This window comes from Stigmatopora argus, chromosome 16 (genome assembly GCF_051989625.1).
Source record: "Stigmatopora argus isolate UIUO_Sarg chromosome 16, RoL_Sarg_1.0, whole genome shotgun sequence".
NCBI lineage: Eukaryota > Metazoa > Chordata > Actinopteri > Syngnathiformes > Syngnathidae > Stigmatopora > Stigmatopora argus.
Window position 1 is genome coordinate 10,095,665 of NC_135402.1, and position 17,295 is coordinate 10,112,959.

The 17,295-nt window shown below is 41.1% G+C and overlaps 3 protein-coding genes across 5 annotated transcripts in view; 1 reads left to right on the plus strand and 2 right to left on the minus strand.

Moving 5' to 3' along the window:
* The first annotated feature begins 37 nt into the window (after window positions 1–37).
* hwa (huluwa) lies at window positions 38–3,501 on the plus strand. Of its 3 annotated transcripts, XM_077622594.1 has the most exons (4): window positions 40–804; window positions 1,671–1,866; window positions 2,483–2,646; window positions 3,067–3,501. In XM_077622594.1, exons 1-4 carry the CDS (start codon window positions 286–288, stop codon window positions 3,079–3,081), a joined length of 894 nt encoding a protein of 297 aa, XP_077478720.1. In that variant the 5' UTR covers window positions 40–285; the 3' UTR covers window positions 3,082–3,501. The 3 variants fall into 3 exon arrangements, with proteins under 3 accessions (XP_077478722.1, XP_077478720.1, XP_077478721.1); XM_077622596.1 differs by lacking the exon at window positions 2,483–2,646 and having other exon boundaries at window positions 38–804; XM_077622595.1 differs by lacking the exon at window positions 3,067–3,501 and having other exon boundaries at window positions 2,483–2,652.
* On the minus strand, window positions 3,022–10,670 carry atp5fa1 (ATP synthase F1 subunit alpha). Its single transcript, XM_077622592.1, has 10 exons — window positions 10,527–10,670; window positions 10,014–10,089; window positions 8,886–9,055; window positions 8,629–8,802; window positions 8,387–8,553; window positions 6,889–7,189; window positions 5,954–6,178; window positions 4,824–5,076; window positions 4,598–4,748; window positions 3,022–3,224 (listed from the first exon to the last, which is right to left on the minus strand). Exons 1-10 carry the CDS (start codon window positions 10,584–10,586, stop codon window positions 3,146–3,148), a joined length of 1,656 nt encoding a protein of 551 aa, XP_077478718.1. The 5' UTR covers window positions 10,587–10,670; the 3' UTR covers window positions 3,022–3,145.
* A 4,327-nt stretch (window positions 10,671–14,997) lies between these two features.
* Window positions 14,998–17,295, minus strand: part of itga1 (integrin, alpha 1) — a 49,988-nt gene continuing 47,690 nt past the window's right edge. Inside the window, exons 28-30 of the mRNA XM_077623444.1 lie at window positions 17,153–17,248; window positions 16,969–17,082; window positions 14,998–15,775 (exon numbers count right to left, since the gene is read on the minus strand). Coding sequence (XP_077479570.1) covers window positions 15,719–15,775; window positions 16,969–17,082; window positions 17,153–17,248 — 267 coding nt within the window. The 3' untranslated portion in view covers window positions 14,998–15,718. The remainder of the gene's footprint in view (window positions 15,776–16,968; window positions 17,083–17,152; window positions 17,249–17,295) is intronic.

Genomic DNA, 17,295 nt, shown 5'->3' on the forward strand with positions numbered 1-17,295 from the left:
CATTGATTCATCCTGACCACTAGCGCCCTCTATTGACTTTTCTTTGTTACGGCAACAGGCGCTCGTGGACTTAATTGCGCACAGCTGCCACTCTGTAATGTCCTTCCATTCAGTGTGCACATGTGCATGTTGTTATTTTTAAACTATCTCAACGAACGATGTTCACTTTCACAACAAAGTACACAAAAGTTGACACGCTAATTCACGTGTGCACTTACTTACACTAACCTTGTTGGAATCCGTTGTAATCAGGAGACGATTTTCTTCGATGTCCCCAAGGATAAAATGTCGCACCCACGTCAAAACAGCCTACCCACTCCCGACCTAAGCGGGGGGAACCCGGTCACAAGCCTCACCCTGGTGGTCCTGCTACTCATCCCGGCCGTGGTCGTCCTGCTCATGCTCAACTGCCTCTTCCTAGGCTACAAACTTCTCATTTTCTCCAAGGCCAGGTTTCGGCCGCAGCACCGGGATGACGCGGATGACATGCGGCTGCTGGGCTCCGGACTGCAGCGGACCCGGAGGTCGCCCGTAGCGGACATTTGCCCCACCCGGAGGGTCTACATGTCGCTGTCCGAGCCCGCCCTTCACCAGCCGCCGGTCACTTCCTCCAGGGAGAGAATCTGCCTGCTAAGATCAGGGTCCGGTTCCTTGTGGGCACCAAGTAGCATCCGGGTTCCTGGGGCGTCCACGTCATCTTCCTACCTGGCAGCCGAGGGTCGACATAGTATGCCAGTGCCGCTCCTATCCAGCGACTCGGAGGCCGACACGAGGGGCAACCTAGTGCCCCCCAACTCTCCTACGGTGAGTGCTCCCTGTTTTTCTGCTAAAACAAAAATAATTTGGATGCAAAAGCAGCGAAAAAATAGTTTGGACAAAAGATATGACCAGTGACAGTAAAACGGTCAATGTATTACATTGGATTATTTTTTAGTGTTAATTTCATTCATTTATTCTTTTTCTGAGCCGCTTCGTACGGGGGGTGCTGGAGCCTTTTCCCAGCTGACATTTGGGCACATGGTGAGGGACACCCTGGATCAGTGGCCAGCTGACTCATACCTAGGGGCAATTTAGAGTGTCCAATCAGCCTACCATGCATGTTTTTGGAATGTGGGAGGAAACAGCAGTACCCAGAAAAAAAACATGCTGGCCCGGGAGAACATGAAAAACTCAGGTGGACCAACCTTGATTTGAACCCAGGACCCCAAAGCTGTAAGGCCAACACGCTAACCACTCATCCGCCGGGCCCCCCTTAATGTTAATATATGTAAAACAAAATATACTAGTTTTCTATAGTGGGGCAGCCTGCGTAGGTTTTCTCCGGGTACTCCGCTTCCCTCCCACATTCCAAAAACATGCATGGTAGGCTGATTGGACACAAAATTGCCCCTAGGTATGGGTGAGTGTGAAGGGTTGTTTGTCTCCTTGTGCCCTGCGATTGGCTGGCCACCAATTCAGGGTGTGCCCCGCCTCTAGCCCAAAGTCAGCTAGGATAGGCTCCAGCACCCCCCGCAACCCTAGTGAGGATAAAGTGGTTCAGAAAATGAGATGTGATGCCATTTTCATAATGTACAAACTAGGCACGCAAGTCGTAGTTTGATTAAAACTGGATTAAAACCTGGGCAGCAGTGTCTAAGTATGTCTAAAAAAATTAAATATCCCCCAACTAGTGTATTTACAAGGAAGCTGAGCACGCGGACAGCATCCTCCAGAGCAGCATGTATGGGATGCTGACCCAATGGGACCTGGGAGCACCACACCTGTTGGACAAACTGCACATGGAGTGCGAGTCTGACATGCAGCCACCGTCGGAGGTCTACTACCCCAACACTTCTGGGCTGGACACCGACTTTGGTGCAAGTGCAGGTTAGTTGGCAGCCTTTCTCAAATAAGTGGTTTCGCCTAGAGTAGATGCCCTCTAGCACAAGGGTGTCAGACTCGGGTTGGTTCGCGGGCCGCTTTAACGCCAACTTGATTTCACGTGGGCCGGACCATTTTGAATATAATATTTAGATTTTTTTTATTGTATAAATTGATTAAAATAACTGGATTAAAAGCCCTGAATATTCAGGTTTTTATAGATCTAAAACAATGTTTATTTTAGCTTTTTAAATATATTTTTTGATTTTATAAAATGATTTTTGAACTAAAAACACAGAAAAAATGATTAAAAAATTACAATTATTGATTTAAAAGGGGGAAAATCAGGAAATTTAATATACATCTATACTTTTCATTTTAATTTGATCCTCAAACAAAAAGTTGGCACTCATGATTTACTTTCCTGGGCCACACAAAATGATGCGGCGGGCCAGATTTGGCCCCCGGGCCGCCACTTTGACACGTGCCCTAGCATCTGTAATGCGACTTGCTTTTTACAAAAAAATGTGAGCAAAAGATTCACTGCTATTTTATCAGGCATCTGTCAAGGCATTTAGAGAGACTCGGAGAAATGTAATTTGCTTGCAAAATTTTGTTTAAGGTGTATCCTTGCGGATTTTGTCGGCGGACAGCGACGGCTTGTCCACTGGCATGCTGGCGTCAGGGTTGGAATGGGACTACTATGACCCGTGCTACGTCAAACAGAACCATGTGCCTAAACACAAACACCACCCACGACCTATCATGCACACCAAACAGTACTGGGTATAAAAAAAATCCTGCACTTCATGTCTTGTCTGTTTTAATTTATATTTGTCGCTTATTTATTTTGTAGTAATTTAACATTATAGCTTTTCTCAATTATCACAAGAAATTTTCCACGCACATATTTTTGAATGCACCACAGAAATCTTACTATATTTTTGTTGCACTGTTTAAATTCGATGTTTTCATTTTGTTGCACCTTTGTTCATAGTTGCACCACTTTGGTTTGATTCACGAATAAAAAAAATGTGTACATCAATAATAGCTGTTTAATGTGGTGTTAAAACATAATTAACACTTCTATAATTCTTTACACCCAATGATTGCACTATTCAAAATCAGAAGAAATCTCTGTTCAAATTAAAGAAAAGTTAATGCATTTATGACATCCTTTTTTATTCTCTTGGCTGTACATGACAGATTAAGTGTTCATAGAAAGTACAACTAACCAAGCTACAAGCAAACATGGACCACATCAAAAGAGGACTGTGTCCTCACGTTACTCAAAGCTGGAGAGGAAGTTGAGTACAATCTGCTTCAGCTTGGCGTCAGAAGCCTCAGAAATTTGGCCGTCGGCCCTGCAAAGAAAGATGAGCATTTGTCATCGGAAGAAGCACAATTTTCTTGAAAATTTCCATCAGGGTTGTGCTGAATTCAAATATGCAACAATTGTGCCTGACACTACACTGAAACTAATGCAAAGCACTATTAAAACCAAAAGGATACAACTAGAAATCCTTCCGCTTTTATTTGTTAGACGATCAGACTCGGGTAAAAAACAAGCTTCTTGTGTGGACCGTAATCAATTATATTTTCATCACTTGTTGCACGCCAATAAAAATGTGGCAGTGGGTATTTTGGAGATCTTTTTTAAAAGTCCAGTGGTACCTCTACTTACAAATGCTTCCACATTCAAATGTTCCGAAACCCTTTGATACGCAAATTACCGTGTCCAAAAAAACAAGATCCAAGTTACGAAATCCCCCAAAACATCAATAATTTCCCGCATCCATTATTTTATTCTGAAATGGTCGCTGTAGCATTGCATCCTGCTTGACAATCCTATTGCTGGCTCACAATAACAACTCTATTTTTTTTACAATTTTTCGAGCATGGTTAAAGCAACATTGTTCTTTATTTAAAATTACTACTGATATAAATGAAGTGGTTCTGTTATCCATCTGTGATGGATATTGCAAGGCAATACAGCCATAAGCCACCTACCATGGCTACAATATTGAAGCAGAAGGTAGTATTAAAAGCGAGGACTCCTCGGCATGGCCTCTCCGTACTGAACGATGAGATAGTCATACAGTGACGGAGTTGATTATTTCGGAAAAAAGCTGTTATTTAATGCCAAGTGAATTCATAATTTAAAGTTGTTTAGATGTGCTGTGAGTTTATGTGCATGTTTTCATGTGCTTTGTCCGTTGCCTTATGTTAGCTTCCTCAGACTTATGCACCTGCATGAATAGATACGTTTTTGCATGCTTTTTATTCATTATAATTTGCCTTAATAAATGAGTTTCTCCCATTTGTGTGTCTTCCTCACATCTTTCATACAAATTTGGGACACTGATCATTTTTATAGGGTACAGTTGGTAGTTTTTTGGGGGACCGTGGGATGAATTACAAAAACTCCAAGTTACAAAAAAAAAAGTCCTGGAACCAATTAATTTCGTAACTAGAGGTAATACTGTATTTAAAGGGTCCTAGATTTAAATCACACCTTTCAACTTTCAAGGCACTCAGTGCTTGAAATTTACCTACTAATGATGCAGGAATGTAAAGTAAAGTAAAGTAAAATATATTTCTCAAGGATACTTAGACAAGGGCATAAGGGCGGGGCCTCGAAACCACAACTTCAGGGTTCACTGATCCAGACTACAACTTTGATATAGTTAATGTGACTAAATAAATATTTGGGTAACAAAGTAACACTACAACATACCTGATAGCAGCCAAGAGGTCTTGGTGCTGACTCAGGATGTGCTGCAGGAAGGCTTTCTCGAATTTTGTGATCTTGCTTGGTTCCATCTTATCCAGGTGTCCCCTCACGCCAGCGTAAATGACGGAGACTTGCTCTTCAATGGCCATGGGCGCTACAAAAAGACAGACTAGTGTCTCAAAAGCCAAAATCAGTCACCTGACCTGACTAGCGACAACTAGGTACCCACCATACTGGCCCTGCTTGAGGAGCTCGGTCAGCCGCACGCCACGGTTGAGGAGCTGCTGCGTAGCGGCGTCCAGGTCAGACCCGAACTGGGCGAAGGCGGCCACCTCACGGTACTGGGCCAATTCCAGCTTCATGGTACCAGCCACCTGTTTCATGGCCCTGGTCTGGGCCGCGGATCCGACGCGTGACACGGACAGACCCACGTTGATGGCGGGACGGATGCCCTTGTAGAACAGCTCAGTCTCCAAGAAGATCTGAATCAGAAGACAGATATTTAACTGATATGATCATTACCAATCGAGGGATTATCGTTATCGATATTTGAACATTGACGTAAATCGGTATCGGCCTTTTTTTTAATCAGACCAGCCGTTATATAGAAATCAATTTAAAACTGGGTTATATTTGGCTCAGATGCAGCTGTCTCTTCTGCCTAGTTTCTCGTGATGATCGTAAGATGAGCGCTTTGATGTCGTGACTGTTATGCTTCAATTTGGCACACTATTAGTAATAAAAACACACTTACATACACAACAGCACCTATGCAAATTTAACCCCCTAACCCTGTTACCCTTGCCGCTATTTAAATAGAGTTGAATTGTACACATGATAACATCAACATATTAGTTATAAGAATTATCAATATATTTCAGAATTATAATATATGGGTAAAACAGATCAGTTTGCCTTGATCATTTCATTAGTATATCAAAATTAACATATTTGTTTGATTTAATAAAGTTCAATAGAGTTCAGCACTTGCATTATTAAATGTTTTTTACACCAACTCCAAATATCAGTTTTTGGCAAAAATATTTGTTACAAACTTATTTTGGAAATCCCATTAGTTAAAGCAACAACAAATAATGCTAAAAGGTCAATAGATTTTACACAGTGCAAATAAAAGAGAACTGTGCTTAGATCCAGCTCTTAAATAAATATAGAAAAATAAATTCATTGGGGAAAAATTAAGACTCACATTGGACAGGATTTCTAAAAATGTAACATGAACAACAACACTTTTAGACCAATCAGATTTCAAGATTAAGAGTCATTTTAAAAAGATTGCTTGCCAGTACCGAGAGTTGTCGAATGACAGGGAATGATGAGTTAATGGCAAATGGTGGTTACCTGCCCGTCTGTGATGGAGATGACGTTGGTCGGAATATAGGCCGACACGTCACCGGCTTGCGTCTCGATAACGGGAAGGGCGGTGAGTGAGCCGCCACCAAAATTGTCGTTCATCTTGGCGGCCCTCTCCAGCAGTCGGGAATGCAAGTAAAAGACGTCACCCGGGTAAGCTTCACGGCCGGGAGGGCGACGGAGCAGTAGAGACATCTGACGGTAGGCGACGGCCTGGACGTATAACACAAACGTTTAAAGCCTTATTACAGCCATGGAAAGATTATATGGCAAGATCAAGTCATTTATTCATGTTATTTTATGTTTTAACATTTGTAACCCATGCCTGAGCTGTCACATCTGATATTATTGCAGTTTAATTGCCAATAAATCTAAAGCTTATTATAATAAAGGTTAAGATGTGCACAATCAAAATTACAATAGTAATTACTAGTGCTTTTCAATAAATCGATATGGGTTCCACAACAATAGTGAACTGACTTTTGCTGTTATACCCAGTGTTGCCATATTGGGCGGGTTCCTAACCTGGCATGCCAGGCAAGGTTAGCAAGATCCTGCCCAATTGGGCTATTTTTAAAGATTCGCGACAGGAAGAAAAAAAGCACTGTTCGGGTTGATGAAATTTGTTTCGGAATATTTTGATCGGCTTTAACGGTTGTTTTAACGGTGAAACTAGTATGTCTACAGCTTAAACCAAATAATGAAACATCTGGCAGCCAAGTGAAATTGTGATTTTTCATTTTCTGTTTCCAAAATATTTTTTAACTGTTTTGATGATGTAATGTTATTTTTGGGGATTATTTACATGTCTTAGTTTGAATTGTGCTCTAAAAAGTTGCCTTGCCTGCCCATAGCGTGATAGCAGAATTTTTCACAATATTTACTGATAAGTATAGAAGCAAAAAAAAAAAAAAAAACCTTACCTGCTTGGAGAGATCGTCATAAATGATGAGGGCGTGCTTGCCATTGTCGCGGAAGTACTCGCCCATGGAGCACCCGGAGTAAGGCGCCAGGTACTGCAGAGGGGCCGCGTCGGAGGCGGTGGCCGACACCACGATGGTGTACTTAATGGCATCGGCGTCTGTCAGCCTCTTGACCAGCTGGGCCACGGTGGACCTCTTCTGGCCAATGGCCACGTAGATACAGTATAGCTTCTTTTTCTCATCTGTGCCCTCGTTGAAGCGCTTCTGGTTGATGATGGTGTCGATGGCGATGGCGGTTTTGCTGGGGAAACACATTCACATCTTAAAATGGACCTCAAATGCCTACCAATCAAATAAGTTGTCTCATCCACGTGACTGCAGATACCAGATCCAGAACCTTCCTCAACATCCAAAGAAAGAACGAAAAAAAAAAAATGACCGCAACAATAGTCAAAACATTGAGAGAAAAAGTGGCAATATTACAAGAATGAAGTCATACATTGTAATATTACTACTTTAAATTCTTTATGTTGCTTATTTATATGTCACGGGAAGCGCAAGTTGTTTGGTTTCAACTTTTGGTAGCGTTTCAACACAACTACTTTTAGCGAAATAGTAGGACATAGTGGTACCTCGAGATACGAGCTTAATTTGTTCCGGGACTGAGCTCGTATGTCGATTTTCTCGTAACTCAAACAAACGTTTCCCATTGAGGGGAGAGGGGGGGCTGGCTTTTTGCACGGCAACGCACTCGTAACAAAACATAAACAAATTTAAACGAACTTACGATGCAGACACTCAAAAATAAGTTTAATCGAACCTAACACTTAACTTAATTCTAATTTTGTTTGACATTTTGATACCTTTCTTCTCCCGGTCGGGTTGGCTCTTTTTGCCCCGCCTCCACCCTGACTTTTAGTCAATATCGAGGGTTGTTTGAGTTTGTATTGCCTTCAAAATATTCCCAAAATGATGCACACATATATCCTCACAATAGGAGAACACACAACCACTTGCCAACGAGAAGTAGTATATACGCCATTCGCAATGACTAACGGGGAAGAAAAAAAAACACTGAAAAAAAATGCAACGCTCCGCCCAGTGCTTGCAGAGACATTACACGAGGGAGTTGCGACCAGAAAGACAGTGCCCATGATGTTCTTATGATCAGCATCTTGCGTCCGCTGTCTGCTCGTATGTCAAAATGTGTCTTGTATCTCAAGATAAATATTTGCCCGAAATTTTACTTGCATCTTGAATTGCTTGTATGTCGGGCCACTTGTATGTCGAGGTACCACTGTATTGAAAAAACGTGTGAAATGACGGTATTGAAGTTCAAAGTTTCAAGTTTAAACTGCCTTTTTTTTGTTTTTTTACCTTACCTGAACCTTAAGTGAACGGAAATTTGTTGACGTAAAGCTTGCTGCCAGCACAAATCAGGATTGAGCATTGTCGCACTCTGAACATGCCGTGTTTGCGACAGATCACTGCTCCTTACCCGGTCTGCCTGTCTCCGATGATAAGCTCACGCTGCCCACGACCAATGGGAACCAGACTGTCCACGGCTTTGATGCCGGTCTGCATGGGCTCCCTCACAGAGATGCGTGGGATGATGCCGGGGGCCTTCAGGCCCACACGCCTTCGGGTCTGGGAGCCAAGGGGGCCCTGTAGCACAAAGGACGATACGTGTAAAAACGTGGCAAAGTGCAGAGGCGAATAGTTGGGGCGAATTGAAATCACCTTGCCGTCAATGGCATTTCCAAGTGCGTCCACAACCCGGCCCAGCAGCTCCTCGCCGACGGGCACGTCCACAATGGCCCCTGTCCTCTTGACAATATCGCCCTCCTTGATTAGCTTGTCATTGCCGAACACCACCACACCAACGTTGTCAGGCTCCAAATTCAGAGACATTCCCTGGAAACGAGCAGGAAACAAAACAGGATGTGTTGTGTTTTCTTGCTTTTGCTGGGAAATGCAAAGAAAATACAAGAGCCAACCTTAAGTCCAGAGGAGAACTCCACCATCTCCTCGGCTTGCACATTCCTGAGACCGTAAACTCTGGCGATTCCATCACCGATGGATAACACGCGGCCTGTTTCTTCCAAATCAGCGCTGGTATCCGCTCCCATGATCTTTTGCTCCAGGATAGAAGACACCTCTGCAGTGCCTTTTGATAAAATTTAAAACGGCTACTAGAAATTATTATTGCCCAATGGCTCTTTTGGACAAATTTGCCTTAGCAAAAAAAATATATATATATATTTAAACCCTTTTTCAATGGCCTGATTTTTAAGTAGTACAAATCTTTTCCCCTCCTTTTTCTCAATATGTAACAAAAGTTGCTGCTTTCAAATCAAAGGAACCACTCTCTTAGTTCAGGGATGTCTAACAAAAGTCCATGCTTTTATCTTCACATCAGTGCCGAAAAATCTGATATTTCTGAGTTGTGTGATCAAGCGTGTGCGCTATTGCACTAAAAGTTTAGGCAGTGGCTCCTTAGCCGGTCACCGGTCAAATAGTCCCAGGGGCTATTTAGCTGGTAACCTATTATTTAACATTGAGTGAATAGGGGATTTTCTAAACCATTCAACCAATCTTATTGAAATTTGATGTGTCATTGCCAATTGATAGATTTTAACATTAGGTGAATAGGGATTGAATGACTATTATTTAGGCAGTGGCTCTGTAGCCGTAGTTTCTTACTATTTACCCCACACAGAACTCTTACCGGCTAAATAGCCATATGGGGCCATATAGGCTATTTGACCGGTTACCGGCTAAATAGCCCCTGGGACTATTTGACCGGTTACCGGTTAAGGAGCCACTGCCAAATGTTTAAACTATTTGAGGTTTTTATTATGTTATATACTGTTATTTTAATCTAATGTATTTTTATAACCTGCTCAGCAGTTTGTTGAAATATTATGTGTAGCAAAACAAAAAGGATGTAAGTAATACTAATAGCACTACTTTTGGGGACTGTTAATATATTATATCTGATCAATGCAGGCAAAACAAATCACGGAAAAAAATCGGATGGGATTTTTTTTTTAAATGTATGTGGGCATAACTATTCAGTGCATCTAAATAATGTAAATACAGGGACATCATTGTTTTATGATCACCTGTTTTCTGCATAAACGGGCTTGCGGTGTGAAGGTTCTTCACTCCCACAACTGCTGCGGCAACATTTTTGGACACCTTTAAAATACAACAAACACATACATACACAAGTGAAATTAAAGTATTTTACATCATTAATGCGCACCGATAAACTGTTACGGAAACAGTTAAAAGCGTCAAGATATTAAAATGAATTCGCTGAATTGGGATGACATTTGGTTCTCCATATTACGCTTGCATTTAAAGATGTGGACAAGCGTGACCTTCAGTGAAAATTGCTCAGGGACATGAAATAATGTTTATTCGTCTAAGACATTTCATGTTTGCTTGAATGGATAACTATTTCGATTAAAAGTATTAATGTCAGAAAACCAGAGCGGACCGGTAACGGGCCGGGTGTCGTGTGGATGTGATGGCGTCTGCGAGCAGAACTACGCCATGATTTTTCACGCTATATAAGCCTATATTGTTGAAATGAATGTAAAACTGGGAACATTAACGAGCGGTAGGCTTACATAACCTGCCCGGCGAGGTAGTGCGCGGGCCAGCGCCGATGCGACGCGCACTGACAACATTGTGGAGTCCTACGTTGGGCTTAGTGGTCCCTGAGCCGAGAGAAAGATGGCGGAAGAAGGAGAGTGCGTAAGGGAAGTAAGGTTATCATGCCCCGGAAGTTGATTCCGAGTAAAGCTGGCGTTTAAAAATAAAATACTTTTCAAAATTATAATTAAATTAAACATGACGTAAAATTATCATCTCATCTCATTTTCTGAACTGCTTTATCCTCACTAGGGTGGCGGGGGGTGCTGGGGACTATCCCAGCTGACTTTAGGCCAGAGGTGGGGGGACACCCTGAATTGCTGGCCAGCCAATCGCAGGGCACAAGGAGACAAACAACTATTCACGCTTAGACTCATATCTAGTGGCAATTTAGAGTGTTCAATCAGCCTACCATGCATGTTTTTGGAATGTGGGAGGAAACCGGAGTACCCAGAGAAAACCCACGCAGGCCCGGGGAGAACATGCAAACTCCACACAGGTGGACCAACCTGGATTTGAACCCTGGTCTCCCACTGTGAGGCAAAATCGCTAACCACTCACTCCACCGGGCTGCCCGACATAATAATTAAATGTATATAATGTCATGTTTACATTTTTTTTCATTTTTTTGACAATTAATTGTCATGGGCGGCATGAGTGGTTAGCGTGTCGCCTCATAGTGGGGGTCCTGGGTTAAAATCCAGGTCGGTCCGCCTGTGTGGAGTTTGCATGTTCTCTGCGTGGGTTTTCCACGGGTACTCTGGTTTCCTCCCACATTCCAAAGACATGCATGGCAGTCTGTTTGGACACACTAAATTGCCTCTAGTATGAGCGTGAATGGTTGTTTGTCTCTTTGTGCCCTGCGATTGGCTGCCCACCAATTCAGGGTGTCCACCGCCTCTGGCCCGAAGTCAGCTGGGATTGGCTCCAGCACCCCCTGCAACCCTAGTGAGGATAAAACGGTTCAGAAAGTGAAAAAACAATTGTCATGTAGTAAATATTTTGAAATTTATGCAGTCTCAGAATGGATGCAAACATTTATTTAAACAACTGAATATTGTCTTCATATTGTTTTTATTAACTGATATGCATAGTTTCCGTACGATTCCTTAATTTATTCAGTCCTTAATGAAATGAAATTAAAAATAGAAACATATCCAACAATCTGAAAATTTAAAGGTGGTGCAAATAAAGCTGCTTTATTTATTTGGGAAAATATTCAAACAAGATAACGTTGGGCTGAAAGCATAATGAAATAACAATGCTAAACATAAAAATGTAAATTTGTTGCAATAAAAAGCCAAATATTTGACAAAAAGAACAGTATGTACAGTATAAAACATCCCGATGGGCATTCTAATGCGGAAGCTTTAGGAAATGTACAACAAAAATAGCAACGGTGCACTGCTGGAATCCATAATTTATGATTCAACTGAAAAAAAAACGTTTTATTTCATTCATTCAGTTTATGTGTACGCTGAACAGGAAGCCAGATAACCGGACAACACAAACCAGTGTATCATCACATTGAAGACTTCACAGCAGTGTCATTTTCCTTTGAGCTCTTTCAAAATAAAGTGATTCCAGACCACATTTAGTCTCTATTCAAATAGCCAAACCCAACATAGACATTTCTAAAAAGACCATCTGTACAAACAAGTTGTGCTTCAAAGTGGAAAGTAAAGATGCAGAATATGGTGTCATATCAACTAATCATGCTGTAACAGTGTAAAGAAATTAAAATGTTAAAAGAATCAATGTGTGACTGCAAACAAAACACCAGAATATTTTTCATATAAAAAAAGATACAGCAGAACCTCCGATGTGGTAGAATTAAATTTGAAGGGACATTTATTGGAAAAACTAGGCCTCAAAAGTTCAAAATGGATGGCACAAAGACAAAATATGATAATTACCATAGAACAAGAAGTAGATTTTACTTTAAAAAAAAGCACCATTCACTGTAGTTTTCCCGAGTTAATGAAAGAAAGCAACAGAAATCTACATTTTTCAATCTGACATTTTAGAAACTGAACCGATGATATTATCACAAGTAAAAGGTAAGAAGAGCTGCCTTAAATTTTTTTGAGACTCTGAACACAGAAGAGAGGAGAAAATACAATTTATCCACGTTTAAACATGATTGCCAATGAGAATTAAACTTCCGAGGTTTTGCTGTACTTTTCATTTTCTAATCAAAATAAATTCATATTTACATCCTACCATGATGCCATCTATGTTTAATTAGTGTCTATGTTGGTACTCGGACGATTCGCTGAAAGACGTTTGGCCGACGGACGTTTGGCCAACGGACTGTTCGCCGAACTGACGTTTCGCCGAAACGGGATTCGCGCGCTCGCCCCGCCCCCGGATCGTGTGTGTAGATGTTTTTCAACCTCGGCCCGCGGGCCATATACAGCCCGTTACAGATAACATTCGTTTAGGAATAACAAGGGCATGTACTTCCCCCCGCTGGACATATTTCTAAATACAATGCGCTGCCAATTTTTAATATTTTTTTATTTTATCCTTGCGTTTAAAGTAGTAGTCATTTGGAGATCACGCAGAACAGTACGTGACAGAAGAAATAGAGAAAATAAAGTAGTAGTAACAGTAAGTACTACTGTAATGAAATTGTAAATCCAGAAATCCTACTCCAGAAAACTTACACAAGCATAGAAAACGTTGAGATTAATCTTTGAATTAAGGTTCTCAGCAAATCATTTTCAATATATATTTCCTAAAATAATGGGAAATTATTTAAAATTAAACTAGAAGTAAAAGTGTGTTCCATGGCATTTTCAGGTATTGTTCTCTAAGCCCTCTAGTCTGTCCAAGGCACTTAGAATTTCACATAAGTCTTCTAGTGTTGTTTTTTCTGTGTCAGACATCAATCCCCAGCTTTGATAAATTACATTGCGTGTCCAAACGGCTACTACTTTAAACGCAAGGATAAAATAAAAAATATAAAAAAATGGCAGCACGTTGTAGTACATACTTGTATTTAGAAATATCTCCAACGGGGGGCAGTACATGCCCTTGTTATTCCTAAATGAATGTTATCTGTAACGGGACGAGGTTGAAAAAAAGTGCACACACGATCCGGGGGCGTGGCGAGCGCACGAATCCCGTTTCGGCGAAACGTCCGTTCGCCGAACTGTCCATCGGCCAAACGTCCGTCGGCGAAACGTCTTTCGGCGAATCGTCCGGTCGCGGTCTAGGTAATTATATGTGAGGGAATACCTGAGCGCAAAAACATTACTAGGCTTGTGTGTTACATCTCTTAAATTATAGGAATTATTGCAACAATGACCCCCCCCCCCTAAAATACAATTATTTACATTTTTAAACTTCATTTTTGGAATATTTACAGTACAAGCAGAGGAGGTGGGATTAGAGAAAAGGCCACACAATGTATACACAAAAATAGATTTTTTTTTCCAGATGTTTTTTTTTCACCGTGGGATGCAAAAAATAAAAAATAAACAGCAAGTGAAGTAATGTGCCGTGATGCTAGTATGCTTGAAAATACAAGTACAGTGTCTCTAGTCTAGGGGAAGGCAACCTGAAGCCACACCATAAACACAGCAATGATTTGAGTGGAGGGAAGTGATGTATGTTATCATACCCCCTTTCTCAAAGAGTTGCAAGGGTCCGTGCCAAAAATAAAACAGGGCGTCGCCGTTCAAGTAGACCAGGGGTGTTAGACTCGGGTTGGTTCGCGGGCCGCGTTAACGTCAACTTGATTTCATGTGGGCCGGACGGACCATTGTAGATATAATATTTAGATTTTTTTATTATAAATTGATTAAAAGACCTGGATTAAAAGCCCTGAATATTCAGTTTTTTATAGATCTAAAACAAGGTTTATTTGAGCTTTTTTATATATTTTTTTAGATTTTACAAAATGATTTTTGAACTAAAAACACAGAAAAAAATTGATTAAAAAATTACAATTATTGATTTAAAAGGGGGAAAATCAGGAAATTTAATATACATCTATACTTTTCATTTTAATTTGATCCTAAACCAGAAAGTCGGCACTCATGATTTACTTTCCCGGCCCAGATTTGGCCCCCGGCCCGCCACTTTGACACATGTGAAGTTCTCATTCAGACTAAATACTTTTTTTGTCAAAAAGGACACGTTGATGAGTAAAACTAGAAAAAGCTCAATTTTCATACATTTCAGGGGCAGTTTTTTAAATACCCAACCAAATTTCAGGAATGTCCTAGAGCAGGGGTATCAAACTCATTTTTTTTCGCGGGCCACGTGGTAGTTTCGATTACATCCAGAGGGCCGTTATGTCTTCCAACTAGGCTGCCAAAATAAATCAATTAATAAATTGACAGCTTTCTCGATCGTGCTAATCGATAGATCATTTTTGGACATTCAAATTAGTACAAATTGTTTGCAATTATTGATTTAAAATAAGGAAACAGGAAATAATCTACAATCTTCATTTGAATTTCATCATAAAACAGAAAGTTGGCACTCATCATTTACTTTCTCGGGCCACACAAAATGATGCGGTGGGCCAGATTTGGCCCGCGGGCCGCCACTTTGACACATGTGTCCTAGAGGCATTTTCGTGCAACCCGTAACAGATATGTCCGCCTAATATTATATTAATTGGTGAAATTATTTAGTAAACAAGTAAGCGCCTTAACCAGATAATTCACCAAAAAATGGCTGCCTTTTAGCTCAGTTTCAACATGGATTTTTGAGACCTGTACGTCGTATCATTAAAAAACTTGCCCGCCCAAATTCATGTGGGTCTACGAGGCTCCTTTCTTTTCACTAGGATTTGTGCCCAAATGTTAGTTTTTCAGATTCTTCGATGCCCTTAAAAGTCGGAAAAAGAACAACGACAAACAGAAATTGAAGGACCCTGCGGAACCTGTACAAGAAAAAAAGTGTCCCACCTTTGTTCTAAGTGAAAAATGAAGAAAGGAGGATGTTCGTAGCAAAAAAAAGTGCATTATTTTCTTCAGTACAAGTGCAGAACTGTCCAAATGCAAACATGGACTCGGCCCGTATCAGTGATAGGCTCGGGTGAATGGCTTTTTGTACTCCAAGGTAGTCATTGCGCGTAGTCACAAAATCTTTTTTTTTGGTCCATTCTTTTAAGTGACTTCAGAAGTGGCGCTCACTTCCTAAGCAAGCTTCAATCCATCATTTCCTCCTTGGAGAACTCTCGAGATTTTCTCTTGAAGAAGCCCATCTGCAGGAAGGAGAAGACAACAAACGTTTACAGCTGGAAATTGCATAGCAGAGAAAATTGTTACAAGATGCCGGAAAGAAGCAATGGAGCACACTTGTTTATGATTTTTTTAAAAAGGAAGTTGCCTGAACAGTTGTGCGGGGTCTTTGTACAGTGGTACCTCATGGTACGACATGCTCGTGGTACGACGAAAATTTCGATCGAATAATACGCTCGCGATACGATTAAAATTTCGAGATGCGACCAATCCAGGTGGCCATGACATGAGAGGCTGTTTATCATTGTAGCGCACTGTCTTTTTTTGCCGCATCTCTTTCATGTATAACTACTATATCTACGAGAACTGAACGATTTATTCAGACGAGTTTCGACCAGGAAACGCACTACGCGCATGCGCGGGCAAAAAGAGGGCTTTCTGGGTAATGAAGTATACTCGTGCACACAACACTCATAGGCAATGGCACCCTTTCTCAGAATAAAACTTCATTACCCACAATCAATACATGGGTAAGCTCAGCTATTGCATTTCCTGTTATTTTTTCTAAGGAAAGAAGCTCCCGCGATCACTCATTTAAGCCTATTTCTCGTTGGCAAGTGGTCATGCGTTATCCTATTGTGAGGACATTTGTGTTCATCATTTTCGGAATATTTTGAACGGAATAGTACAACAGCAAACAGTCCATCGATAGCGAACGTGAGGGTGGAGGCGTGGCAAACCGCTAACCCGGAAAACGAAGGTAACAAAAGATTAAGACAAAACTAGAATTCAGTTTTGTGTAAAGTTACATTAAACATATATTTGAGTGTCTGTAAATATTTATCCAAGTTAATTTAAATTTGTTTGGTCATTTACGAGTGCCGTGGATAAAGTCCCCCCGAACAGCCCCCCCCTCCGCCTCCGTGTGTGTCGTTGTCTCTGTATTTTATTACTATTAAACCACTTGTTATTTATTACTTTGTCAATATATGGCGAATTAGAAGAAATAAAACATTTTTTCCAATCCAATATCCTGTTTTTGGTGTTTTTTCAGAGGGTTGGAACGAATTAATTTGTTTTCAATTCATTTCAATGGGAAACGTTCGCTCGAGTTACGAAAAGCTCGACATACGATCTCAGTCTCGGAACGGATTACGATCGTATGTCGAGGTACCACTGTATTTGTTTATATTTGTGTTTTTCACTTAAGCATTACCTTCCATAGAACAAAGATGACTAGTGCTAAGATGAGAAGACCAATAAGGATGCTGATGATGATGATCCATATCGGGATCCCACTTAAGCTCTCCTTGGAGATTTGGATCTTCACCTGGTAGCGGCCAAACAAGTCACCTACATATTTGTTTTAAACAATTACAGGTGCAAAAGGGTTTTCTTACAGTTCTGCTGCTGTCACTAGCGCTCAACACAAACAGATCTGTGTTTCTGATTCCCAGTGTAGCGTTCACCAGCATGTGCAGATTGGAAAAGTCCGCCTGAAAGAGAAAAATCATAGGCGTTCAAGTATCAACAGTCACTAGAG

What these genes read in the sequence shown, in the direction of transcription:
- atp5fa1 (XM_077622592.1), bottom strand. Translation starts at nt 10,586, where the DNA reads ATGTTGTCAGTGCGCGTCGCATCGGCGCTGGCCCGCGCACTACCTCGC. An exon ending in AGTTCTCCTCTGGACTTAAG is followed by an intron (nt 8,803 to 8,885) that starts GTTGGCTCTTGT and finishes GCTCGTTTCCAG; the next exon opens with GGAATGTCTCTGAATTTGGA. An exon ending in ATGACGATCTCTCCAAGCAG is followed by an intron (nt 6,179 to 6,888) that starts GTAAGGTTTTTT and finishes TTATACGTCCAG; the next exon opens with GCCGTCGCCTACCGTCAGAT.
- hwa (XM_077622594.1), top strand. Translation starts at nt 286, where the DNA reads ATGTCGCACCCACGTCAAAACAGCCTACCCACTCCCGACCTAAGCGGG. An exon ending in TGCCCCCCAACTCTCCTACG is followed by an intron (nt 805 to 1,670) that starts GTGAGTGCTCCC and finishes TCCCCCAACTAG; the next exon opens with TGTATTTACAAGGAAGCTGA. An exon ending in CGACTTTGGTGCAAGTGCAG is followed by an intron (nt 1,867 to 2,482) that starts GTTAGTTGGCAG and finishes ATTTTGTTTAAG; the next exon opens with GTGTATCCTTGCGGATTTTG.